The sequence below is a fragment of the Mustela lutreola genome, chromosome 4 (genome assembly GCF_030435805.1).
Source record: "Mustela lutreola isolate mMusLut2 chromosome 4, mMusLut2.pri, whole genome shotgun sequence".
NCBI lineage: Eukaryota > Metazoa > Chordata > Mammalia > Carnivora > Mustelidae > Mustela > Mustela lutreola.
Genome location: NC_081293.1, coordinates 170,390,135 through 170,417,723, shown reverse-complemented (window position 1 = coordinate 170,417,723; position 27,589 = coordinate 170,390,135). Strand labels below are relative to the sequence as shown.

Below are 27,589 nucleotides of genomic sequence, written 5' to 3'. Positions count from 1 at the left end.
TTTAAGTGACCAGTGTTTTAAGAACTGATACGTTTTGGCAGAGAGTGATGACCTCAGTCCCATCCTGTTACTTTTGCTGTCCCTGTGTTCTCCAGGAGTACTAATCGGAGACTGAGGAGTGAAAGGACAGAAACAGATGCCTTCGGTAGCTGGTCCAGGATGGAGGGGGTGGTGACGGCAGGGTCCCGGTCTCCTTCCTGCAGCAGATTCCAGTGAGCCCTGTCATGTGCCACCTACGCAGATGAGTGCTGTCATCTGCTCTGAGGCCACGGAGGCTTCCAGACTCATGCTCCACTTTCAGTGAGAAAGTGGGTGGCTGAGCTTGGAGAAGAGAAAATAGATTCTTTTTTTTTTTTTTTTTTTTAAGATTTTATTTATTTATTTGACAGCAGATATCACAAGTAGGCAGAGAGGCAGGCAGAGAGAGAGAGGAGGAAGCAGGCTCCCCGCTGAGCAGAGAGCCCAATGCAGGGCTCGACCCCAGGACCTTGGGATCATGACCTGAGCCAAAGGCAGAGGCTTAACCCACTGAGCCACCCAGGCACCCTGAGAAAATGGATTATTAACCAGAATAGACTTTAAACCTATAGTTCATGTCTACTCATTTCAGAATTGGACCACAGCCAGACATAAATTGTGTTGGAGACTGAGGATATGTTTGCCATTCGTCTTGCTCTAAACTCTGTTGGAGAAGATGCTACAGTTCACTGTTTCATAATGTGTAGCATGTATCTATAGTTTGATATAATTTATTCTGCACTACAGACTGTTTAAGGCACAGTACCCCCTTCCCATTTTGCTCACAAATGCCCAGTGGAATAAGACAAGGGAAGCTGGTTGCTGGAGAAAATTGGCCCATACATAGACAAAACTTGAGCTCTCACTGAATAAATGATGTAATGGAAACCAAAAAGTCTAGCAGAAACATAAGTAGTTGAGCATTTTCACCAATGTGAACCAAGACGGATAGGCCTGTGATGAATGACCTATTTGATTTTGTGTTAATACGAGCCAACGCATGCACCACAGTCGATGGCTTATACAGCATTTTCACAGCTGTTCTTGCATGAAATACAATGAAAACAAAATTACATGATCCGAAATAGATTTTCAGGGTTCCTGCAAATGACACTTGTCCTGTTGCAGTCCGTCTGTTCCTTGAACAAGATCAGGTCTTCCCCTCCCCGTTGCATAGGTCCCCGTGTCTCTGACTTAAGAGTCACTAGACCTATCGGACCTGCAGTTTGCACATCTGCCACTGGTCTGATGGACACACATCTTTATTGTAGGTGGATAACGAAGTTACCCTCCAGGGATTCTGCTTCCTCCCAGGGTTGCCCCGAGATCTGTGTGCTGATCCTTTCCTGGCAGCTACAGTGATTTGCTGGTTTGCTGTGGGAACAGCAGTAGGCACACACATCCTTGCAAGGACTGGGGAACATCTAAGGGTGTTAAAATTACTAGCAGGGTTTGAATAAAGGCTGCTTTCAAACCCTTGACATTCCTTTTCCCTTGATTGTTGTTGATATGGAGTGAGTCATCTTCAGCTGGAAGAAGGTGAGACTATTAAGAGCTTTCTGTTTAAGTTTTCCAGATGCTTCGCAGGTTCTTGCATTTGAGTTATTCCTCAGTGTCCCCAGGCTGGTTCTTTTGGGAGTTGGGAGGGGGCGCAGCAAAACTGTCTCCACCATTCTCTCTGTGTCTTGGGGAATTTTATTTTTAACCAAGCCAACTTAGGTTTCCTGAAGTTATGAAAAGGACCGTTTAAAGTGTTTAATTACAACCACTGCCCACAGACATTATTTGTCATATTATCCCCAGTAAACAAGAGACTGCCTTTATTTCTTTGTTTTTCACTTGAAAATTTTATGGATGAAGATGCTTTGTTAGCAGCGTTCCTACCCCCCACCCCTCCACCCACGGCTGCTTCCACATTTCTCTTTTCCAGTCGCAAATAAATAGGTATTTCTGGAATTATCCTATTGGAGCACTGCGTTATTCCCGAAATATTGGAATATGTCAAGGAAGCTACCTTGGATCCTTTTGAGATTGGGTGGTCTGTCTGGATAATTGTTCCTATGTTCATTTTAGGAAAGATGTTTAATGCTGGGTTTTTTGTTTGTTTGTTTTCCCTTGATAGGAGTCAAAATCCTTAGATGACTAAAGCCTAATGAGGAAATGCTTTAGTGCAGTCATGACAATGTGAATAATATGAAAGTGGGGGAAAAACCTGTTTGGGAATTTTCTGAAACAAGAATTTGATCCAGCAGTTATGAAGTGGGGTGAGGAGTACCTGCAGAAGTCCTGCCAGTGGCCTTGGCACAGGAATATTGATTGTCCCCAAGTGGTTAGTTGCTTCTCAAAACAATATTGGACTACTCTGCTGAAGCTTGATTTTTCACTTATTTTAAAATCAATGGTCAAATGAAATTTTTACTCTTTTTTAATCATTGGAAGTCTATTTTCTTACAGATGTTGTAAGTTGCCTCTTTACCAAAGGACAATTTTGCTAGTCCATTATAATGTCAAAAACCTTGATACGTTTTTTTGATGGGATTACTTATTTTGTTGGAAAATTCTGCCAATTTACTCAGTATCTAGAAGCTTTAGAAAACTTCATGTAAAGACTATGACTTAGAAGTTCAACAAATGAATGGCTTGTGTAGATTTGTTACTTTCGGACTGCAGGTAGATGTCTAAATTTACCCTGAAAGCGGAAAAACACAGCCATTAATAAAGGCAAAGCTTATAAATTCTAATACCATAGCTGTCTCTCCATTCTCTAAATGTAGTGCTTCCGAACACATCATCTGACTTACATTAGAACTAATTTTATATGTTAAAGAGTGATGTTGAAATAGGATTCTGCTGTACTTTGTTCTGAGTCCTTGCTTTTTGCTCTGTAATCCTTTAAAACAAATCTCTTAAAAGAATTTGTTATTACTATTGACTCTGCTGGTGGAGTGTCTTGTTTATGTGTGTTTCTGTACGGGCTGGATAATGATGAGTTCATTTCCATCCAGGAGCATGTTGATTCTCTTTTATCTCTTGGGCTGTATCTCCTGAGTATGCCCTCATTGCTTGGCCTTCCACATGCACGAAGGGGGCTCTAGATTCATGGATGGTTAGGAGCCCAGGTCTTTTTCCTGAAGGAGTGTGATGCGATAGAAGAGATGCAGTAGTTGTCAAGCTGTGGATATAGTCACCCAGCTGCCAAGCATTCTAGAGTAGAAACTTGGGCACGTTGGCATCTGACTCACAAATTCCCATTTCTCTAATGAGCTAGCCTAAGTGATGTAAAAGCAGGCAAAAACGAGAAAGAGATAATTATGTCATCACTATTAAAATGATAGCTACTAATTATTAGATGTTTACTGTTTTTTAGGTACCCAGCTAAGTGCCCTACATGCATTATTTCATTAATCCTTCCAAACAACAACAACAAAACCCTGGATTGAGTTCTCTGTTATCCTTTCATTACTAGCGAAGCCCCAGGGGAGTAAAGTAACCAGGCCAAGTGTACATAACATAGAAGTAGCAGAATACATCAGACCTGTTTTGTGTGATCTCTGAGCCCATCCTCTCCATTACTGTATTAGTCGTGTCCTAAAACATGAAGGTATACCTGTTAGAGGCAACGTCCGTATGACCAGACTGAGGCATAAATGAGCATTGACTCACTTCCTGGAACCTGTGATGCTCTCTCAGGAGGCAGAACTGTAACTTGGAAAGAGCCAGCCAAAGGGTACCTTCCTGGATTTGGAGAGACAAGGGCAGACTGTGGGATAAGTAGGGAGTTGCTGCTTGAAACATATTTTGTGTATGTGAAGGAGATGCACTAGAAAGCAGCGTTGTTGCAACTACCAGAAAGGTATCTGGGCAGCAGGGCCCCTCCCCGATCGTCTGCCGGCCCAGGGGATGGCATAGACATGCTCCTGTCCCCAGTGGCCACATGTAGCTGGAGAGGCTCTTTGTTCTTAACACACAAGGAAGCAGGGAAAAACCCAACAGAAGAGCCTGTTTCTTTCCTAGGGGCTGTGGCTCTGATTACGTCTTCTCCCCTCTGAGCAGAAAGGAGCTCTGCCATGTAAATTGGCATCACTCGTTCCCCATATTAGAGAAGCATTTTAATCACAACCAGCTGGAGACTAAAGGTACTCCGAGAATCTACCTGCCCTGCTTGTGGATAAACACCAGCACTAGGTTGACTCCTTCTGGTCCAAAGATGGAGTAAACAGAAAAAAGAAGGAAAAAAAAAAAAAAGAAAGAAACAAAAAAACCACAGAGCTTGTGAAAGATTTTGTAGCAAAGAAAAGGGAAGATAACCTAACACTTAACATGCAAAGGAACGACCTACATCTGACAAAATTATTATGAGAAACAAGTAAATTTTAGAAAGTGATTTTTAGACACCATCTGCTTTGTGTCTTAAAATTCAAGGAAACATAGACTGTGAAGTGAGGCTGAATGGTGGATGAGCCCAGACTATGATGAAGAGTGAACTGGCAGCAGAGCTGGGGAACAGAAAGCACAGATGTGGGAGGCAGATTGCTGGCCTAGGTCCTGGCTCCTCCGCTTCTAGCCCTCCACCTGGGTCATAGCCCTTTCGGGTTTCTTGTCTGTAAAGTGAGGATGAGGATACCAATCTGATATGCTTGTCAGAATTTAAAAGGCACTAAGAGAATTAAAGCATGTATTAGGAGCAATGGTGAAAAATCAGTGTTCTAAAAAATTGAATCCATAACAAATTTAAGAGGTTCTCTCAGAGCCCAGAAGAAAAGATTACAGTGATAAAGCAGAAACAAAGACACATGTATGTGGAAGACAGGGAGTGAGGACCCACCAGTTAAAAAACTGACGTTCCTCAAAAAGACCAGAACAAATAGAATGGATGCTGTAAAGAAGATATAGCAGAATCTTTAAGTCAAAAAGGCTGTAGGGCAGGAAAAATTCCAGCCTTAAGCATTGGAGAAGGAAATGATTTAATTAGTCAGAAAAGTAGAAGTTTTCCCTTGAAGGGAGAAAAATCGACCTGGCCTCGGACTTGCTCCTGTGCACTATTGAACACAGGAGGTGATGGAACCCTATCCAGTGTTGAGGGTTACCACCAAATAACTTTATCACCCAGACATGGTGGTGTTCACGTAAGAAGAAAATGAAAATTATCGTTTGGCAGAGAAATAAAATATACCCATCCAAAAGCTGCTTTGAAAAATAAATGCCGTAAAGATTTACCTCATTGGAAATAAGCGTAAAGCGTCAAGCATGGAAATAATGGTATAAAATTATACCATTAACAGGAAACAAGAAATTGGTCCTCCTTATCCTTGGTTGGGGCGTTGAAGTACTTAGGGGACTCTTGGTAGACTCCTCATTGAACGTTGTCCCAAAGCTGAGTGTTCACAGTTTCACATGGTTCTGACAAGCAGCGTGGATTGAGAAGTCCTGTTCCAGAAGTTTAATCAAGATAAAATATGTACAGAGATAATTAGGAAAGTGCAGATATTGCCAAAAATATGGAAAAGAATTTTCTTTTTCTCAAATTTATGCTAATTGATTTAAAAATAGGCAACTTTTGTGGATACAACAGCAAATTTTAATAAATGAAGAGAGGATTACTTTTCAGCAGGAAGACTTGATTTTATGAAAAAGCCCTCTTTTTTCAAATGTATATCTAATTTATACATGATACCAATCAAAATTATAATTTTTTTAGGTTTATCAATTTCTGAATTTCGTCTGGAAGAATAAGCTGGTAGCATAACAAAGTTTTAGAAACTGATATTGTGAAGAAAGCTTGTCCTACTGGTTGGTAGGATTTAATAATACAAATTAAAACATTTGTACTGTCAAATTCTGAATGGAAAGATAAAGGAAACAATAGAAGGTTCAAAAACAGACCCAGTATTGTAGGGATGATATAATTCATAATGATAAAAGGGACAGTTCCTCACGAAGACATAAATGTTTATATGACTAATAACAGAGCCTCAAAATATGAGACGCAAAAACAGATTTAAAGGGCTAAGAGAAAATGGACACATTCTTAACTAAAATGAGCAAGAACACAAAAGGAGACAACCATATTGGGAAGGAAAAAAGGGATTATCACTACAGATCCTGTAGACATCATAGAGCTATTACGTGAATATTATGAACAACTTGAACATCCTACATGAAGTAGACAAATATTTTGATAAATACAACTTGCAAAATTGCTGTGAGAAAGAAAAAACCCAAACAGCTTCATATCTATTTAAAAAACTCATTAGGAAAAAATCTTCCCCAAAGGAAAACTCCAGGCCTGGATGATTTCGCTGGTAAATGCTATTAAATATTCAAAAAATAAATACTGTTAATATACACAAACCTTTTCTAAAATATAGAAGGGGGCATCATGGCCTGTTTCATTTTATGGGGTTAGCGGTACTCTAATCTCGAAACTGACAAAGATACTTAAAAAGTAAAGAAGGGAATTATAGATTGATAGCTCTATGGATGCAAAATAAACAAACAGACAGACAGACAAACAAACCCAAACTCTGAAGAGGAATTCAGTAATTTCAAAAGTCTTTAAAATATTTTCATTATTTAATCCAGTAATACTATTGCTATGGATTTACTCTTATAAATGTTACCACAGGTTTACCTCCAGGTAGGTTAGAATGATTGAATACAAACTCAGTGAGAAACAATGAACTTTTAAAAATAGATTTGTTTATGCAGTGCTATTAAAACTACTGATATAGGGGTGCCTGGGTGGCTCATTCCTGTTAAGCTCCAGTGCTTGGTTTTGGCTCAGATCGTGGTCTCAGGGTCATGGGACTGAGCCTTGTGTTGGTTTCTGCACTTAACGCTATCTGCTTAAGATTTTCTCTCTCTCTCTCCCTCTGCCTCTCCCCCACACCCCCACTTGTTCACTCAGGTGTGCTCTCTCTAAATAAATAAATCGATGAAATCTTTTAAAAATACTGATATAGATTATTGAAATGGGAAATAGCAAATTTTTTTTTTAAGATTTATTTACGTTTTTAATTGTCAGAGAGAGAGAGAGAGAGCACAAGCAGGCCAAGCGGCAGGCAGAGGCAGAAAAGCAGGCTCCCCACTGAGCAAGGACCCTGATGTGGACTTGATCTCAGGACCCTGGGATCATGACCTGAGCCGAGCAGTGGCTTAACCGACTGAGCCACCCAGGCATCCTGGGAAATAGCAAACTAAGTGGGAAGGCTACTTAAACATATTCCCTTAAGTCCTTGATGATAAGTATTATGTTAGTACATTGTTTAAAAAAATATAGAGTACAAGGCAAATTTAATGATGACTGCCTTTCAGTGATTGAATTATGGATGGTAGTTTTTTCCCCTACTAACAGTAGTTTCCCACATTGTTTAGTGAACATGCATTATTTTAAATAAAAATATAAAATAGTTCAAATATACTTATAGATTTGAATAAATACACTAAGTTTTTTATTACTGTTGAAATAATAGTGCCTTTCTCATGAAATTTAAAACTATTTTTTTTATATGAAAAGTTCATTTAGTCATAGGCATGACTAATCCTAGTAATAGAAAACCATTACTTCTGTTAACCTTAAATAACTAACTGGTATGTGTGGGGTACACGCCTAGTTGTTCTTTAAGTTACAGAGGTGTAAAAGTCATTATTTTAACTGTCTGATATTGATAAAGATACAGCTGATCACAGCAATTAAATGCCTAGAGCCACACGGGCAGGAAAGTTGATGGGTGTTCCAGTTCTGATTGATGGATGTTGGCTGCCTGGAGAGATGAATTAGGACAAATTGTGAGGCTTTTCCTGGATTCAGCTTCAAGTGTGCTGATAACTTAATCATGTGTACTCTGAGCAAGAGGACAGAACGGTGCAGCCCTGGGTGCTATTCTTGACCTAGTTAGGGAATAAAGGTAATCTTATTTTTACAGATGTGCGTGGCCCACATATCTGGCTGAGATGGATGTGTGCAAGGCTCTAAGTGACATATGAGGTCAAAATAAAGGGTTTGGTAATAGATGACTTCTGGCTCCGATTTCAGGGAAGCCAAGCCATTTCATGGATTTTGTTATAATGGTCTACATATTTGAGAGAAAATTAATGGTTTATTGAAGTGCAACGTCTCAATTTTAGCCTTAAGAACCAATAATTCTATCTTGATGTATGATTCATAATATGCATTATGTATATTCCATACATCCAGGTGATCATGTTCCTTAGCTTAGCAACTATGACATTGTAGGTGGTGGAAGGTTGGGGAAGCGGGGAGGAGAAAAAGCAGGGAAAATGTGCCTCTTCTCTGGTTGACTATTCCAGCCAGTATGGCAGGCAGATCATGGGATGCCGTGACAGCCCTTCATTTCTTTGCTGTGTATGTCTTGCCACATATGGTGTCTGAAATGTATTCACTGAAATGGACTTTTCGGACTTTTTGGCATTTAATTCATATTCCAAGAAGTTCTCTTTTGTTCCTGGCTAGTGAATTTCTAAGATTTTGCAACCGTTGAAGGGCAGTGACTATGCTCCAAAAGACTGTGTAGTTTTTACATTGCTTTTGTACCCTCTGTTGTCCTCCTTGTGTGTGGGGGGGTGTACGCGTGCATGTGTGGACACGTGTGTTGTATAAATGTGTAAACTGCATCCTAGATTATTTTACCCCTCTTAGAGTGAGAATGATCTCTGAGGACAATGGTTTATCTCTAGTTTTCCCTTCTCTTTTACTTACAAGTAGGATTTTTTCCTTCTTTCTTCTTAGAAGAGCTCTTACGTTTTGCTTAATCTTGGTCTGTTTGAACTCTTTTCCACTAAGATGGAAATTTAGAGCTAGATAGGTAAATTTTTATGTTGACTGTTCAGAAAAATCTGTTTTTTTCCATCCATCTTGATTTTAAATAATAGTTTTTTATGATTTGAGAGGAGTGTAAGTTTAGAACCCAGGGACCTTACTGATTTTTAAGAGCCCTGTCGGCCACATGTTTTTTCAGCCACTGTTTGCAATACAGGCAGACACAGAGACTTCACTCCAGTCCATTGCAACTTATTTTATTTCTAGAACAGCTTTTGCCCTTGAAAGTTTTTTATGATTATGGCTCTAATTCAGTTGTTTGGGAGTCATGTAAATAGTCCAGTATGTTTTTAAACCCCAGATACCTTCAGATACTGAAAGAATGCGTCATGCCTCTGTATGTCTTTTTAGCTCCCCTGTTTCCTTCTGCTCTTAAAAATTCAGTTCTTTGGGCACCTGGATGGCTCACTTGGTTAAGTGGCTGCCTTCGGCTCAGGTCATGATTCCAGGGTCCTGGGATGGAGCCCTATGTTGGGCTCTCGGCTCAGCAGGAATCCTGCTTCTCTCTCTCCCACTGCCTGCCACTCTACTTACTTGTGCTCTCTCTCTATCTCTCTGTTAAATAAATAAATAAAATCTCAAAAAACAAAACAAAACAAAAACCTCAGTTCTGTCCTCAGATTCATTTCTTATTGATCAGTATTTAAATATTTCACCCAGGAGTGAGCCCAGTTGTCCAGGAATTGTCTAGTTCTGATATCTTTTTTCTGTTAATTAATGCACCCTGGAATTGAGTTTCTGGTTTGAGGTATAGGGGAAGGACCGTTTCCATTTCATTGTTCATGCCTTGAAAATAGTGTTGACTTCAAGCCTAGGTTTTCTGTACTTGCTTCTGTGTTTGTACTTAAGAACTGACATATTTATTCCTGAGAAAGTCCATCTCGTTAGATTGGGCTCATGACTTCAGCCATCCCTTGTGGTTTATGTCATTGGCACCCAAGACAGTGGCAGAGTAGAGTAGAGCTGAGGACAGAATTTCTTAGTCTTGGAGTTATCGATCAGTATTAATGCTTTAAACATACTTTCAGTTAATGAGTAAACCATTTTTTCCTGTTGAATTTTTTTTTTACATTTAAATGATACTCTCTGAAGAATCTTTTTTTTATTTTTTAAGATTTTATTTATTTATTTGACAGATCACAAGTAAGCAGAGAGGCAGACAGAGGGAGAGGGAGAAGCAGGTCTCTGAGCAGGGAGCCCGATGTGGGGCTATAGGGGGATCCCAGGACCCCAACACATGACCCAAGCCAAAGGCAGACGCTTAACGACTGAGCCACCCAGGTGCCCCTCTCTGAAGAATCTTAGGAAAAGAACAAAACCCTTAAGTTTTATTAAATCTTATTAACCATATGGTCAGTAACAATGAAAGTAAATATAGAGCATTGAGAATACTCTTAACTTCTTGAAATAAGAAGGCATATTTGTGTCTTTTAAACTTCATTTTTTTGTACTGGTTTGAATACTGTTGTAAACATTTCTTATTTTTGAAACTTTTTTAGTGTTCCAGAAATACTCTAGTCGTAATGATCTTTTATTTGAATTATTTATTTATTTATTTAAGATTTTAGACAGCAGAGCCAGAGAGAGAGCATAGAGTGGGGGGTGGGTGCAGAGGGAGTAGGGAGCAGGGAGCCCAATGTGAGGGGCTTTATCTCAGGACTCTGGGAGCATGACCCTAGCTGAAGGCAGATGCCCAATAGACTGAGCCACCCAGGTGCTCCCATAATAATCTTTTAATGCTCAACAGTGTGGGCTTTGGAGTAAGACTGGCTCCAGTTGAATACTAGCTCCAGTTGAAGTGACCTTGAGAGTAAGTTAATCTTTCTAAGCCTCAGTCTGCTTGTCTCTAAATTATGAATTAAAATAATGGCTACCTTTTGGACTTATTTTTAGGAGAAAATGAATATAAAACACCTAGTAATAATAGTAAGGTCTCACTAAAATTTGTCTTTTATTTGTATCATTTTTAAAAATATTACAGAATCATTTTGGCTTTTCATAAGATAACGTAATATTAGCTATAGGTTTTAAAAGTGTGTTAAACACAAAAATAGACTCAAAATGGATGAAAGACCTTAGTGTTAGGAATCCATTAGAATCCTTGAGGAGAACATAGGCAGCAACTTCTTAGACCTCAGCCCCAGCAGCTTCTTCCAAGAAACATCCCAAAGGCAAGGGAAGCAAGGGCAAAAATGAACTAGTGGGACTTCATCAAGATCAAAAGCTTTTGCACAGCAAAGCAAACAGTCAATAAAACCAAAAGGCAACTGACAGAATGGGAAAAGATATTGGCAAATGACATATCAGATAAAGGGCTAGTATCCAAAAATCTATAAAGATCTTATTAAACGCAACACCTAAAGAAAAAATAATCCAATCAAGAGATGGGCAGAAGACACGAACAGACATTTCGGCAAAGAAGACATCCAAATGGCCAATAGACACAAGAAAAAGTGCTCAACATCACTTGGCATCAGGGAAATACAAATCAAAACTAGAGTAAGATACCACCTCATATCAGTCAAAATGGCTAAAATTAACAAGTCAAGAAATGACAGAGGTTGGTGAGAATGTGGAGAAAGGGAAACCCTCCTACACTGTTGATAGGAATGCAGGCTGGTGCAACCACTCTGGAAAACAGCATGGAGGTTCCTCAAGTTGAAAATAGATCTACCTACGACCCAGCAATCGCACTACTGGGTATTTACCCAAAAGATACAAATGTAATGATCCAAAGGGGAAAGTGCTCCCGAATGTTTATAGCAGCAATGTCCACAATAGCCAAACTATGGAAAGAAACTAAGATGTCCATCAATGGATGAAAGTGGTATGTATATATATATATATATATATCTCACTTCTATTATTCTATTATCTATTCCTTCTATTATATATTATTCTATTATTATTCTATATATTATTCTATTATTCTATTATCTATTCCTTCTATTATATATTCTAGAATATATCTATTCTATAAATCTATTATATATATAATGGAATACTGTGTAGCCATCAAAAGAAATGAAATCTTGCCATTTCCAACGACATGGGTGGAACTAGAGGGTATTATGCTAAGCAAAATAAGTCAGTCAGAGAAAGACAGTTATCATAAGCTCTTGCTGATATGAGGAAATTTGAGAGGTAGGGCGGGGGGTCGTGGGGGCTAGGGATGGAAAAAAACACGATGGGATCAGGAGGGGGACAAACCATAAGCGACTCTTAATCTCATGAAACAAACTGAGGGTAGTTGGGTTATGGGAATTGGCTATGTGCTGTGGTGAGTCCTGTGAAGTATGTAACCCTGATGATTCACAGACCTGTACCCCTGGGGCAAATAATGCATTATACGTTAATAAAAAAATAAAGAAAAATAAAATGTGTGTTAAAATTAATTGGTGGTATGTTTTAATTGTGACCCACAATGTAAGTATTAGATTTTTTCTAAGAAAATTACATACTCTAGGAAAAGTTGAACACTTAAGTATATTTTTCTTTTCTTTTCTTTCTTTCCTTTTTTTTTTTTTTTTAAGATTTTCTTTATTTGAGAGAAAGAGCATGAGAGTGGAGAAGGTCAGAGGGAGAAGCAGACTCCCCATGGAGCTTGCAGCCCGACACGGGACTCGATCCCGGGACTCCAGGACCATGACCCTATTGAAGGCATTTGCTTAACCAACTGAGCCAGGCACCCAGTATTTTTCTTTTTATTGTTACTAATTAGGTCCAACCTACTTAAGTTGATCTGGTTGAACAATTAAAGCCCCAAGTAGGAAGTCTGTATTTGTCAAAACCTCTCTTAGTAATAACATGTTTTTATTTCTTTCTCAACAAGATCTTATAAAATTTCAGATTCTGATCGAAATTACATTTCTATCAATGTAGCTAGCTTTAAGGGTTCCTTTAAGTCTGTGTCTTTAAAATGACTCATTTCCCTGAAATGCATTTTATTCTCAAGTAATTCTGATGCATAAACCAAGAAGTTATCTGCACATTCAGCTCTTCCTTTTTTTAAGGGAAAGGCCCCTTCAAACCCAGTATGATAAACATCACGTCATTTTTTGTTAGGCGATTTCCTTAAATATTAAAACTTGTATGTGTTTTTGATCTGCCCTTGCCAAAAGTAATATAGTTTATTAAGAATCAGATATTCTTGTTATAAAGTAAGATGTCCTAAGGTAAACATTTTTTCAAGAATGTTAAAAGAATAAGCAATAATAGTTAGTTGAAAGGTAGGTAAACTTAAGGGATGTCTCTTGGCTTGGGCACGTGTTCAGTTGTAAATGCTTGCCTAAATCCAAATTAAGCTAAACTCTGAATCTTGAGGGATGAGCGAAAGAGGAGGAGATGGCAATGAGGGTTAGTGGTCAGTGGGAAGTTACACAGGCGAAGGACGGGAGGGGGTCCTGGCCTGCCAGCATCCCATGACAAAGGTGTGGGGGGAGAGAGCGCTTCATAACCGTGAGAATGTTGAAGGCCTTTACACAGAAAAGTGACTGAGGTTTCCTAGGAAAGGTATTCTGAGAACTCTGGTAAGCAGAGTGCCTCTATGATATACAATCTAGGTTTGGGGTGTGAGTAGTGCAAAAAATCATGAATCATGGAAAATCATCTGCTACCCCTGTGGTTTTCCTGAAAATGCTTTTGCCTGGTTTTAGTTTAGAAAGTTAATTGAGTCCTTCCTGGGGTCCTCTAGTTCTGACTCAGATAGTGGGTAACCTAAGACTTGGTCATCCTTTTCTCAGGAATGAGCTCTGCATAGAGGAGTCTGACATTGGTCTAACTTCTTCCCCAGTTTCCTGTTAAGGTTGGTCCCTTTGTGAGGAAACTTGACTTCCTCTAATGGAGAAAATGGCCCGAGCTCTTTCCTTAGGAGGCTCTGAGTTAAAATTATATTTTCCTAAGGCCACTGGATGCTACATTTATCCATGCAGCAAGAATACATTACATACCCATTGTATGTTTGATGGGTTGGCAGGATGTCAGCTGAGTAAAAGTGCCCCTACTTTAAAGGAGCTCAAAGCAAATGTTTAGGAGAAGACGGTCCTTCCAGGCCCAGAGTGACTGGACTCTTCCCATAATAGAGATTGCAAACTGGGTGTCTCGTCGTCTTGCATTCCCAGAATTATGTTCAGATGAAGTTTCATGTTTCATCTGATGTTTCCAATACACTACCTTGGGCCGTAAGCACCAAGAGACGGGAATGAGATTGATTCAGGTGCTGTTCAGTAGAGAAGTCTAGAGAACGTGGAACCTCTTCTGACAAAAATCAGGTTCTAGATGCTGCGTAAGGAGTGATGCAAGGCTAGCTTCGTGGATGTGCAACCTGTGCATTGGCAGAGGGCCATGCACTTGGGAACCTCCCCTGCTTGATTAAATGGTATGCTGTCACCATCTTGAAATTTTAAATTTTTGAACAAAGGGCCCTATGTTCTCATTTTGCACCAGGTCTTGCAGATTGTGTAGTCTGTCCTAAATTTATAATCTGCATTGAGGGAAACTATAGATGAAGAGATCCCAACAGTGGGACAAGAGGTTGGTGGCCCTTTAAAGTCACCAGGCACTTTATAGGGAAACAGTAGGCTTTAAATATTCACCACACTCAGGTGGTTAGGCTAGTCTTCCAACTGAACCAGTTTGGAATCGTCCTGCTTCCCTCACTTCCAAGCCCTTCTAACCCACTTAGAAAGAGGGGGAGAAGATTTGTGTAAAGAGAGAGGTGTCTTCGTAAACCCTCCTTTCCCAGGTGGTACGTATTACCGTGCCACAGATCTTTGCTGAGGAAAGGAAGCTGTCCTACACTCAGGCTGGATATTCTAATCAAATTGAGACAGGTTTAGGTCTTAAAATGACTACAGGACTTGTATTTAGAGAAAAGTTAGAGGAAAAAAAATAAGAGAAAAACCATAGGGGTATCTCAGGTTTTCATCCAGGGGTGGGGGATGAATTATTACATTCAATAAAAATGAAGAGAGAAGTGAAGAAAGGCAAAAATGTACTCGCTTTTGAAATTACATCTTGAAAGTGATGCTTACTCAGTGTATTGATTACTTAATTGAACTTGAAGAATCCAGAACTATAAAATGCCTTTGATTCATAAATCATGTTGACTTTTAAGTTTAAAATGATCCTCTGAGATGATCCTAGCTTAATTTTCATGGTGAAATTGGGCTTTTTGTAAACTGTATTTCTTCATCTAACTTGGTAATAGGAAAAGATAGTTAGATTTGCCCATTTGTCATTTGCACTTGTGTTTATCTAGTTGTTGGCTTGCTCACAGTGGTCTAAAAATGGAAAAGTCTAGATGTTCAATGCAGCTACTTTTAAAGGGAGGAAGCTTGTGTAATATTTCTTCAGAAAACAAATTTAACGTTTTGGACAATTAGCTTGATTCATTGTAAAGTAATTTAGTTTTTCCACTGGCAGCGACACAGAATAATTATTTTCTAGTGGCTAGTCCACATGACCTGAGTTCTGAAAATGTTGCTAGCTAGCTTCAATATATTTCTACTATTTTCCATTTTATACAAAGACTGTTGTAGGCTAATTATAGAAAATTACATTTAGTGACATGTGGATGTGAAATTAACTTTGACGCTGAGGGACTGACACTGAGAGTGAAATGAGGTTACATTCTTTTCTGGGACTCTGTGAACTCTATTTTCATGCCCTTCAACAATGAGAATGAGATATTTGCATCTTCTTAAATTTTCTGGAAGTTTTTTTGGTAGTTTAGTCCAACTTCACAAAATATGAATGTTGTGACTTTTTGACATAAAAATTTCATCAGGTATTTTTTTCTTCAGCAAATACCCTTATAAATTCTTTGTGGCTCAACAAAACTTGTAGGAGGTTTATATTTTGCAACTTAGCTTGATACGTATTAGGTGAAAAAGAAGTTCTATCAAGATAGAGATAATTTTATTTTTGAACTTTCACTAGAAGTTATTTTAATACTTGGTATTTCTGATTTTGTTTTAAACTGGAAGAGACTGTACCTAAAACACAGATCGTTGAAGGAGGGAGCATCATGGGAAAAAACTGTATTTGTAATTTAAAAGACATTCTTAAGGAAGAAAATTTGAAAGTAGGCTGGATGGCACGCCAGGCTAGTCAGGGATTGGGGTCACATTCCCTTTGCTCCTCACTCAATGCCTGACAGCATACGTAAGCCATTACTCAAAACAGTTGTGAATATCATTTGGAAAAGTAATCACAAAACCTCCTTATAAATATCTTTCTGTATATTTTTATTTCTTTCTTCAATACATTCCTCTGATTTTGTTCTAGGCTCGCAGGAAGGAGGTATTTATCCAGGAACGGTACGGGAGATTTAATTTGAATGACCCCTTCTTGGCACTGCAGAGAGACTATGAGGCAGGTGCCGGGGAGAAAGAGAAGAAGCCAGTGTGTACCAACCCCCTCTCCATCCTTGAAGCAGTCATGGCCCACTGCAGGAAGATGCAAGAAAGAATGTCCACGCAGCTGGCTGCTGCTGAAAGCAGACAAAAGAAGGTATTGAGACTTTCAGTCATTTTTCCTGTATCACAGTGTAGCATGAAGACGCCTTTTCTAGGCTTGTTTGTTCTTAAGTGGGGTAAGTGTCTCAAAAGGCAAAATGCTGACCGATCCTGGTGGCCCTTTCCAAATATAATTCAAAAATAACACTAGGCTCTAAAATGCATATAACAAAGAATTTATGTTTCCTATAAAGGTTACTTTGATGCTTCTTTAAAATATGCTTTTTGGGGGGCGGTGATGGGGAGGGGAGCTTCCCTTTTCTAGTGCCGTAAGACATGCTCTACTGCCGGGCCTGTAATCCAGTACTGCAACCAGGACGCTCGCTGATCAGATGGTGACATCCCCAGCTCCTGTCTCAAGTATTTCTTTGCAACTAGAAATTACTTCTGTAAATTATGTCTTTGGAAAATGAAATTAGCATGAGGAGAATAGAATGAAATTTCTGTGGTAGATGTAGTCTCACAACGTGTCATCTTGAAGTCCTGGTTAGTCTCAAACGCGCCTCTGGGGTCTGAGGACTGTGTGTGCTGCAGACCTCCAGGCTCCTACTCACATGTGTTTCATTTAAACCAACCTCTTCGCTCTTTCTCACCTCCCCCACCAACACACACATATTTGTTATTGTACTTGAATACATGCTTCCAAGAGTCCTAAGTGATAAAAACGGACTTACTGCCATCAGCCAAAAGGAAATAGAAGTTCAACTTTTGTCCTTCTGATGGGCTGCCCAGACTACTGATTCCATTTATTAGAAGAGAATGAGGAAATCAGAAAAGCTAATAATGTCTAGTATAACTAGAATTAAAAGTAATCCGTTCTTCCAACCATTCCTAAAGCAGTATTTCTTCTATTTGTCCTTTCCAGAGAACTTGTTAGAGTTCATATGTAACACCTGGTTGACGGTGAACCTGAATGCAGAATTACTGTAAATATTTATGATACTATCATTTAATGTGTGTGTTTTGGCCCCTGTAGTTATATCCTTGCATTGACCTGTGTGTGCCCATGTTCTGGTATAGGTGTTGAATGAAAGCAGACCTCTTCTTCAGTATGTCACGTGGTAGAAAACTAAAGCACTGGGTAAAAGAGTGCAGAAGTCTAGAAGACCTTCCATGGGTATGGGGCAAAAATCAAACAGTTTTACTCCGGACTTTGCAAACCCTTTTACAGAGCCCTGCAGAGCAACCACTGACATCCCTGGAGGTTTTCAGGAATCCCCCAGGAACCGCAGAAGCAAGAGCCAGTATGTTTCAGCTGATGTCACCGAAGCTCATTTGTATTTCTTGGATGAGACACGTTTCAATTATGTTCTTAACGTGTCAGATGCGCTATTTCATAATAAAGTATGCGGCTGGCTTTTATGCTGCGTTATCAAAAATCAAGAAAATATTTTTTCTTTGGGATTGCATTTAATGTATAAAGATGCGTGCTTTCCTACATTTTACTTCAGTTTTGCATTTTATCTGTCATTTCTCTTGTAGGAGAAAAAGGAAGGAACTCATTTCAAGTTGAATCAAAGATTTTATTATCTAGCTGATTTTTTTTTTTTTTAATCAACTTACATCCTGTTTGTTTCTGAATGACTGGGTCATTTCCAACCTGGCTGGGAGTGAAAGGAAATTGTTTCTGTCCTATGGGTCCTGAGAGGCTTATACAAAATGAGCCAGTGATCTGTCTCCCACGTATAAGGGGGATACAGGAGTCCTTTATGGCTAAATTCATTGGCCTGTGTAGTCTCAGTGAAAGGTTGCTCTGATAAGCAATGCTGCTCTTTGTCCATAAAGAATATTCTCTTCTGGTAGATTGTAGCATGTGAGAAGTTAGATTTTGTAGTCTTATCCTGAACCTTTCCTTAAAAAGAAAATATCACATCAGCTGATAAGAGCAAAAACACCAAAGTCACCTGTCACCTTTAGTCCTGAAAGTAAATATTTTAAATAAATATCTTCACTTCTCTTGCACATAGAATAAATTGAAGCTCTAGAAATCTAAAATCAGAAAGATGAAAAATCCATTATTTTAAATGAGTCCAGTTCTTTAAATTACTGCCAGAGCAGAAGTCGGGGAAAGCAGAAGTCCCATTATCTACAATTCATGTATTTATTATCTGACACTGGACATAGCTCTTTGGTAATTCGAAGACATTTGGCCTGAGCACTGCTCTTGTTGGCCTTTCAAGGCGGGAGAAGAGGCTCTATGCGCATTCATGCATTGATTCCTGCTGAGACTACTAATAGGAGGGTTAACTGTTTGGTAATTTGTGTGCCAGGAAAATTTGGGCAAGAGTCAATTTGGCAAATGGACTAAGCCTGTAAAGCCACTTTGAATAAGCTAATGAGTAATCATCATAGGGAACTTTGCCTCCAGTAATCTACTTTCTGTTTAGAGCCAGTAACCTAGGGTAGAATGATACTTGGGTTTTTATTATTTATCATGTGCCTCATATGTTAATGGAATTTCTATTCTAATTTATTTTCAATCATGTATTCATACTTATAAAGTATAATTTCCAGCCCTGAAATAGGAAAGACCTTTAAATTTGAACAGAGCCTTTAAAAGTCAGAAGCCAAAATAATTACTAGGAAATTCAGAGGGGAGCAATTTTTTTTTTTTTTTTTTTATTAACCAGTGAAAAAACTTATAGCCATTCTATGTATGAGCTATAGCTTCTTCTAGGTGACAGCTTAGTAAAATGAGCATCAGTTGAAAGGCACTAGATGTGCCAGGCAGGATTCTTAGTTGTAAGCTGGTAAAGCCAGTATTCATGGAGTTAAGCAGGAAGGTGTTTGAGTTGCCTCCTGGGAAAGCTAGGGGAGCAGGTCTTAATCATTCAGCATCACTGACAAATGATCACTGTCCATCTAGTATGCCGTGGGCAAGGCTTCTGCTGATGGGAGGATGTGAGGTGAGTACTACAGCTTGCTGACACCAGACAGCATGACTACCGTCTCGCTCTGGGTCTTGAGTGGTGCCTCCTCTGGCCCTGCTTTTTGCATCACCCATTTCCAAGTTGAAGCCTAAGAGCAGGTACATTTGGTTGGCCAGGCTTAGGCCCCACACCGTCTGTCCAGCTATCGGAAAGATCAGGAAAGCAGCTATTGGGCATGTTTCACTTCGACGGTGGGGGGAATCATAAGGTGGAGAAATCGCCTAACATAGGAAGGAGTTTCAGGTGCTAGACGACCGAAGAAATGACAAATGGATTGGAAAAGAACAATCAAATTATTTCTTCTAATTTATCTCATATGCCTTTTCTTCCTATGATGAATAATTGTACTTGGGCCTGCCATTTGTATTCAACACTCTCTTCTTCATTGTATATCATTATATCAATATATATCATTATATATGCTTTATAACATAGAAATGCAATTTAATTTTAAGTTGCTTTCTAGACTTTCAAGAATAACATGATAGAGAATCAGCTAAAGTAATATTTTTTGAAAGAGTATTTAGGACACCTTGTACAAGAACCGTTGTTTTTTTAGCTCATTCATGAATCTTTCTTGTATAATTCATTTTGACTCCCCAGGAACATTGTTAAGGAGGGAACTAGAGACTGAGGTCTGTGGCTCTGAGCAGAGATTGGGAAGAGAGGGTAGTTCATTTGATCCATGTCTTGCCTTCCCTCTCTTGAAACTCTCGATGAAGAGGAAGGGTCAGATGAGAACTGCGGAGCATGACTGATAAAGAAGATATTTTAATGCATCTCATCGTTAGATATTTGTTGACCAGGGTTGGGCATTTGGGTAGAGGTAGCCAGGTGGAGAAGGGAACAGGATGCACTGAGTATTGAATGATTTGGGGGAGCAATGAGAAATACAGTTAAATGTCACAGAAGTATTTTGTGTTTGTGACAAACATGCACTCTGCTTTCTCATTTTGCAATTGACCATAATTGCTTTCTTCTCTGCTTTCCACTTTGAATTAAAACTAATTGCCTTTACATTGCAGCTCTGCTCCCACCTACATAGTTTTCCCTTTCATTCTGTAAAAACAGTTGTTTGGTGCTTCTTCATTCATGGCTTCCAGTCTGGGTGCTATTCTTGGAGCAACCACCCACTTTCTCACTACCAATGAAGCTGTCCTAGTTCTCCTAAGCTCCTCCACACAATCCAGTGCTTTTTGCAAAAGGGTTTGGTGATACTGCTCATGCAGAATTCCCCGAAAATTCGGCCACTACTTGAAAATGGTTGTGAGTAGATATATATTAGACAATAATATAACAAAGTCAACAGGAACTCCATAATCTACGTATATGGGAACCAACTTTCCTTTACAATTCTAGTAGTATGTGGTTGAGTTGTGGGTGGGGGTGTCCCTACCTGACTCATTAGGTTCACAGCTCCTAAGTCACTGCTCAGAACTGTCCCAGACTGAGCCAGTGAGAGCTTTTTTAAGCTGACTCCTTCTGACACATTTCCATCATTCTTTGAGTAACTTCTTCCTTCTCGCAGCAAGCCCTTCCAGGCTCATCTTGTGTTTTTCCTATCCCAACCTCTGGAATTAGCTATACTCCCAGGACCATTAGTCTCTTTTTTAATGGAAAATGGTGTTTAGAAATAAATCTAGTGTAGGAAATTATGTAGATTTCCCATAATCATATATATTTTTTAAACACATATATTTGTATTTTATTTTTATGTATCTCTGTTATTAACCATGAATTCATACTGATATTGATACCTCTGATTCTAAACCAAAGCCACAGAATATGTTCTTGTTCTTTCTCTATTTAAAGCTAACTTCTCCAGTAGTGAGAAATGTGTCTCTCAGTATTCTTCAATTTATTTACTCATTTACTCAAGCCTAGAACACACAGAGTAGTTTCAGAATTGCTAATCCATAGTATGATAAAAAGCAAATATACAAACCTGGAATTCACCATTGTTTACTGCTCTTTAAGGATATATTTCCAGGAAGTGAAGTTTATACAACTTAAGTATACAATTGATGAGCTTAAAAAATGCATAGACTTGTGGAATCTGTACCTCTTTTTTTTTAAAGATTTTATTTATTTATTTGACAGAGGAGATCACAAGTAGGCAGAGAGGCAGGCAGAGAGAGAAGAAGCAGGCTCCCTGTCGAGCAGAGAACCTGATGTGGGGCTTGATCCCAGGACCCCGGGATCACGACCTGAGCTATAGGCAGAGGCTTAACCCACTGAGCCACCCAGGCACCCTGGAATCTGTACCTCTTATAAGATAGAAAAATACTTCCATCACCAGAGAAGTTTTCCCGGAATACTTTCTCACCATAAGTTCCTTCCCCAGTCCAAGCAATCACTGAACGGTCTTCTGAGTTTTTTCATCATGAATTGATCTTATCCGTATACCTGAACTTCAGGTAAATGATGACTGTAGTTAAATATTAAGCCTTAAATGTGGGAACTGTAAATCTCAATTTTTTTCTTTTTTAAAAACTTTTTTAATATTGAAGTATAGTTGACATACAATATATATTAGTTTCAAGTGTACAACATAGTGATTGGACAGTTCTGTACATCATACAGTGCTCACCATGGTAAGTGTAGCTACTCTCTGTCACCATACACTATTATTACAGTATTACTGACTGTGTTCCCTCTGCTGTACTTTCCATTTCTGTGACCCGTTTAACTGGAAGTTTGTACTTCTTAATCCCCTTCACCTGTTTCACCCACCTGTTGGCCACCCCACCTCAGGCAGCCATCAGTTTTTTGTATTTATGTGTTTGTTTCTGTTTTTTCGTTTGTTTCTTTCTTTTTTTTTTAACCCCATATGTAAGTGAAATCAAAGGATATACATGGAAGGATCTCGAGGTATTCTGCTAGGTGAAGTAAGTCAGGTGGGGAAAGATCAACTTTGTTTTCCTTTATTAAAATTGTTTTGCCTATTCTGATACAAATTAGAAATCAGTTTGTTGGTTTTTCCAAAAGTTTGCAGGGACTGAAATTTTACTGAATCTGTACACTAATTTGTTAGGCATGGACATGAATGAGATTGAGTCTTCCAACTCATCATCACAGTGTATTTGTCCATTAGTTTTCGATAATTTCTTTTAACAATGTTTTATTGTTTTAATTTCTTTTAACAATGTTTTATTGTTTTCAGTGTAGTGTCTTAAATGTCTTTTGCTGGGTCTGCTCCTAAGTATTTTATGTTTTTGATGCTATTGTAAATCACAGTGTTTAAAAACTTTTTTCCAAATATTTATTGCTAGTATACAGGTATTAACATTGGTTTTGTATGTTGACATTGTATCTTGTCATCTTGCTAAACCTGCTTATTAGTTTTAGCAGTTGTTTTGTATATTATTTAAGATTTTGTAGGTAAACAAACACATCGTCTGTGAATAGAACCCATCTTACCACTTCCTAAGTTGCCTGCCTGTCTGCCTCCCTGCCTTGTTCTCCCAACATCGCCATCATTGTGCTGACTAGAACCTGCAGTAGTGTATTGTTGAATAGAAGTAGTGAGAGAAGACTTCAGTGTTTTCTCCTTTTCTCAGGGAGGAAAGCATGTATTTCATCATCAGGTATGATGTTACCTGTGCTTCTCTATAGATGTTCTTTATGTCACTGAGATTTTATTCTATGCTGAGAAGTTTTGTCATGAATGGGTTTTGCATTTTGTAAAATGGTTTATCTGCATCTATTGGTGTGGTCATGGTTTTTCTCTTAAGTCTTTTACGGTGGCGAATTACACTTATTTTCAAATACTGAAACAACTTGGATTCCTGATGTAAACTTCAGAGGGTCAGTTTTTAATTTATTATTGGATTTAGTTTGCCTATATTCATGAGTGATCATTTTTCTGTAAATTAAGGAAAGCACTTGACTGGTTTTGAATTGAAGGTAATTCTGGGATCATAAAATGAATTGGAACATTTCCTTCTCTCTTTTCTGAAGGGGTATGTATGGGTTTGGCAATATTTCTTTAATGTTTGGTAGACGTCACAGGTAAAGCCATATGAGCTAGAAATACTCTTTAGGGGAAGTTTTTATTTGTGGATTCAGTTTCCTTAAAATATATAAAGCCATTCCAATTTTCTTTTTCTTTTCTTTTTTAAGATTTTATAATTTATTTGACAGAGACAGAGAGCCTACAAGCAGTGGAAGAGGGAGAGTGAAGAGCAGGCTTCCAGCTGAGCAGGGAGCCTGATGCCAAGGGTTCAATCCCAGGACCCTGGGATCATTTCCTGAGCCCAAGGCAGACGCTTAACTGATTGAGTCACCCAGGCGCCTATATTCCAATTTTCTATGCCAGTTTATATAAATCCTAAAAGTTATGTGTGTCAAAGGAATTTGATTTGTTGAATTTGTTGACACAAAGTTATAAATTATTCTTTAACATTCGTTCTGTGGTAATATTCCCTCTTTTAGTCCCATTATTTACGATTTGTATTTTCTATGTTGCTCAGTCTGTTTTTTTCTAAATGTTTAATAGTATCATTGATCTTCTAGATGAAAAAGTTTGGCCTTGTTAATTTCTCTAGTATTTGTCTCCTATTTCATTGATTTATTACCTTTGTTATGTCTTTCCTTTCACTATATTTAATTAGCCTTACTTTTTTGAACTTCTTAAGTTGAAACTTAGATGATTGATTTGAGAAAATGCTTCTGATATATGCAATTAAAGATAGAAATTTCTCTCCATCCTCTGCTTTAGATGTTTTAAATTCTCTTCTTTCACTGCATCCCACAGATTTTCACATGTTGTGTTTTTACTTTCATTCAGCACAAAATATATTCTAAATTCCTTTGTGATATCTTCTTAGAAATGTGTTACTTTATTTTTGAATTTTGAGCTGTTCTTCATATCATACTGTGACTTGTATATAATTCTGTTAAGATTTTAGTCATTTGTAAATTGTTGATAGTTTTCAATAGCTCAGCAAGTGCATATAAAAGTGCATATAAAAGACTGTATCTTTTATAGTCTTGGGGTATTCTGTTCCAAATAGAGATAATAATTCAATCATAATTTATATTATCGTTTCTATGTTTATAATGTCTCTTTTTTTCCTTTGGCTGCTTTCCAGATTATTTCTTGTCCTTGTTTTTAGCAGTTTTAGTATGACGTACTTAGGTATGATTTTTTTGTAACATAGATCTATTCTGCTTTAGGATTGCTGAACTTTCTAGATTTTTTTTTTTTTTTTACCAAATCTGTGAATTTTTTTGACTATTTTATCTCTTAATGTATTTTTCTTCCCTGCTCTCTCTCCATTTTGGACTCTAGTTATGTAGACTTCAGACCACTTTATACTGTCCTACATGTTTATTATCTATAAAGAGCAGTGTGATAACTGATGGAGCAAGTCTCAAGTGACAGGAGAGAGTGAAGTTAATTGTTGAAGAAAGCCTGACCTTGAACAGATAGAAATCTTCTCTCAGAGTAAAGGGATGCAAATAGAGATTGGTGTGGTTATTTAAAAAAGAAAAAAAAAAATGGTTAAGGGAGGAGATAGGATGTAGAGGGAGTGAATTTTCTTGATAAAATAAAATTAGGGTAGACTGAGAGTTTGTTGAGTGGTAATTGAGTGATGTTTTGAGAAGAGTGGCAGAAGTTTAAATATTCCCCGAAGTGTAAATGGTAGAGGAGGCTAAACAAAGGGAGAGTGATAGATGACGGGCTCAGAACTCACTGTGTTTGTAGGTGTATTGGTTAGGTGGCTTCCTTTGTGTTCCACTGTCTATGGTAAGATTTAAAAATAGGTTCATCTGAGATAGGACTTATAAGGTAATGGAAGAACAAAGGTGCAAAAGAATAATGGGCACTTTTATAGTACTATAGTTTTCTGTATAAATAATGTGAGATTTGTTGAGTTGATCTCCTGTTAGAAGTCTTTCTTCAGTTTGATTCTCAAGTCTGAGAAGTCATTTCAAAAGTAAAGTGTGATGACCCCTAGAGAAGAAATAATGTGGGCAAGATGTACGATGGTGAGAAAAGCTTGAGACAAGTGGAACCCGGAGTTCTATGAGGTTTGACACTGATTCAGGAGATGACGTGACTGTGAGATCACTCATTTGGCCTCTAGTTAGTTGTTATGTAAAATGAAGATAGCCCTTAAAGTTCCACAAAACATTTTTTTTTTCTGGCTTCCAAGGTAAATTATGGAACTCATATTTTTAAAATAAACTGAAAATTGACCTACTTTGGCTTTTTCCAACATTGCTATAAAAATTTGGGGCAATGGTGAATACAAAATTTAAAATTTTCTTAATAGTTCTAACTTTGTGTATGCCTTCTGCAGAAACTTATTTGATGCATTTAGAAGAGTTAAATGTCTTTTGACTATTTAGAAGTCAAATTTTCTGTGAAGCATCTAGATGACTAAAATATGCATATAAATATAGTTATATGATAACAGTATTTTTCCCCACATTTTACCTAATCTATTTATGAAGTCACCCCTAAAATTGCATATAGTAGAATAGAGTGTGTGTGTATAAACAGTTGTCACTAATTATTCTTGGGGAATTATCTGAATTCCTGATCACTTATTTATAGGACCCATGCAATGCCATTCAACTTTTTCAACGCAGGAAGTATCCTAGAGTAAGTTAATGATATCTTGGATTCTAATGAGCCATTCTGTCCTCTTGGTTTTGTGACTATGCAGGTAATGGATTTTCTCAGCAGGGTGGGGGACAGGAGCATATTCTCACAACTGATGGATCATCTGAGCATCTCCTTCCTCTGTTACTGATGACTAAAAGCTGACTTACTGACTTAAATAGTTACTGGATCTTATGAGAGTATATTTAGATTTAACATCTAAGGTGGTGGTCAGTAGGGGGAGTCCTTTCTGTCTTTATCAGGTAGATCTACTTCAACCTTTATGAATGCTAAGGCCCTTGGGTGGACTGCCAGTGGAATGCTTCTCTAGGTGGGAAGGTGAAGCATGTGGGCCTCCCTCATTTGTCCTTCATGAGTATCTCATGGCAGTAGGTGCTCCTCTGGAAAGAAGTAAGAAACCTGTATAAACATGTTACAGTAGGGGATCTCAGAAGTACCCAGAAAGGCCATCAGTGTGCAGAAGTTTGTTGTTTCTGTGAACTGCATTAATTTCATTGATCCAGTCAACAATTACTGTGTGCCAGATACTATTCTACGTCTTGGGAATAGCAGCAAAGAAGATCTAGTCCCTGCCTTCATGGAGTCACATTCCAGTGGGGGCAGGTAGGTGCTAAGCAAAGGGTTACCAGTACAGTGGGAGGGGCCACTGTTTTCCCCAGGACAGTGAGAAGGAGGCCTTGGTCAAGGTAGCCGCTGAGCAGAGGCCTGGAGGAAAAGAAGTGAGACTTTGGTGCTTTGGGTGGCTTTGTGCTATTTGAAAACCCCATCTGGAGATACAGAGGTTTTTTTTTTTGTTTTTTTTTTTTAAGCTCCTCTGCATTGATCAACTAGAAAAATGTTTCTTTGGAAAGCATAAATCCTGACGGCCTATGGCTTAGTGAGCAGACAGAGTCTTTTTGTGAAGGGAAAGGTGCCATTCTTTCCAGGCAGATGCAGCCCCATGCCTGGGCAGACACTGAGTGAGTAGACAGGGCTGGGTCTGGGCTCCCACTCACCTCTCCAGCTGGTCTTCCTTGTGCAGCAAGTGAGCTGCTTAGCCTAGGAACCCTGCATGAAGGTGTGTGGTGGAACTCTGGGCAAAGAGAACCGGAAAGCCAAAGACCCGGAGGCAGGACCCTGTGCAGGAACCAGGGAGGCCAATGTTGTGAGAGCTCAGCGAGCAAGTAGGATTGGAGGAGATGGGGTTGGACTTTGTTTCACTGATCAGTATCAGTGAAGATCATCGTTCTAGTAAAATATGATTCAGATATGATTTTGTATGATTTTTACAGCAACCCGTGATAAGAAGCTTGAGGTTAAAGTTAAGAAACACAGCAAATACAGAAGCTTAGAATTTAACTGAAGTCCTCTGTTTTCGGCACTTTTCCTTATACTGTACCTCAGGGATTCATTAACAACCTTACGGCATTAAACCTAAAAAAAAAAAAGAACATCAGCTCCCTTACAGAGTTCTATTTTTATAAAAACAACTTTCTGAACTCTGTATTGTGTTCTGAAGTGTCAAGTTTCTATTCATTTTCTGTAGTTGAATAGGTTTTTTAAAAATTCTCTATTGCTGTGACTTAGATGGTTTTCGCTAAACCATTTATACCTATTTTCTCATTTAATGAGTATCTAAAATATTATCTTTCCTATCACAACAATTTTAGAA

The 27,589-nt window shown here is 38.5% G+C and overlaps 1 protein-coding gene across 2 annotated transcripts in view; it reads left to right on the top strand.

Moving 5' to 3' along the window:
- CTTNBP2 (cortactin binding protein 2) overlaps positions 1–27,589 on the top strand; it is a 162,035-nt gene that overhangs the window by 52,453 nt on the left and 81,993 nt on the right. For both annotated transcript variants that reach the window (XM_059171671.1, XM_059171670.1), the window contains exon 3: positions 16,145–16,369. In XM_059171671.1, the coding sequence (XP_059027654.1) occupies positions 16,145–16,369 (225 nt within the window). The remainder of the gene's footprint in view (positions 1–16,144; positions 16,370–27,589) is intronic.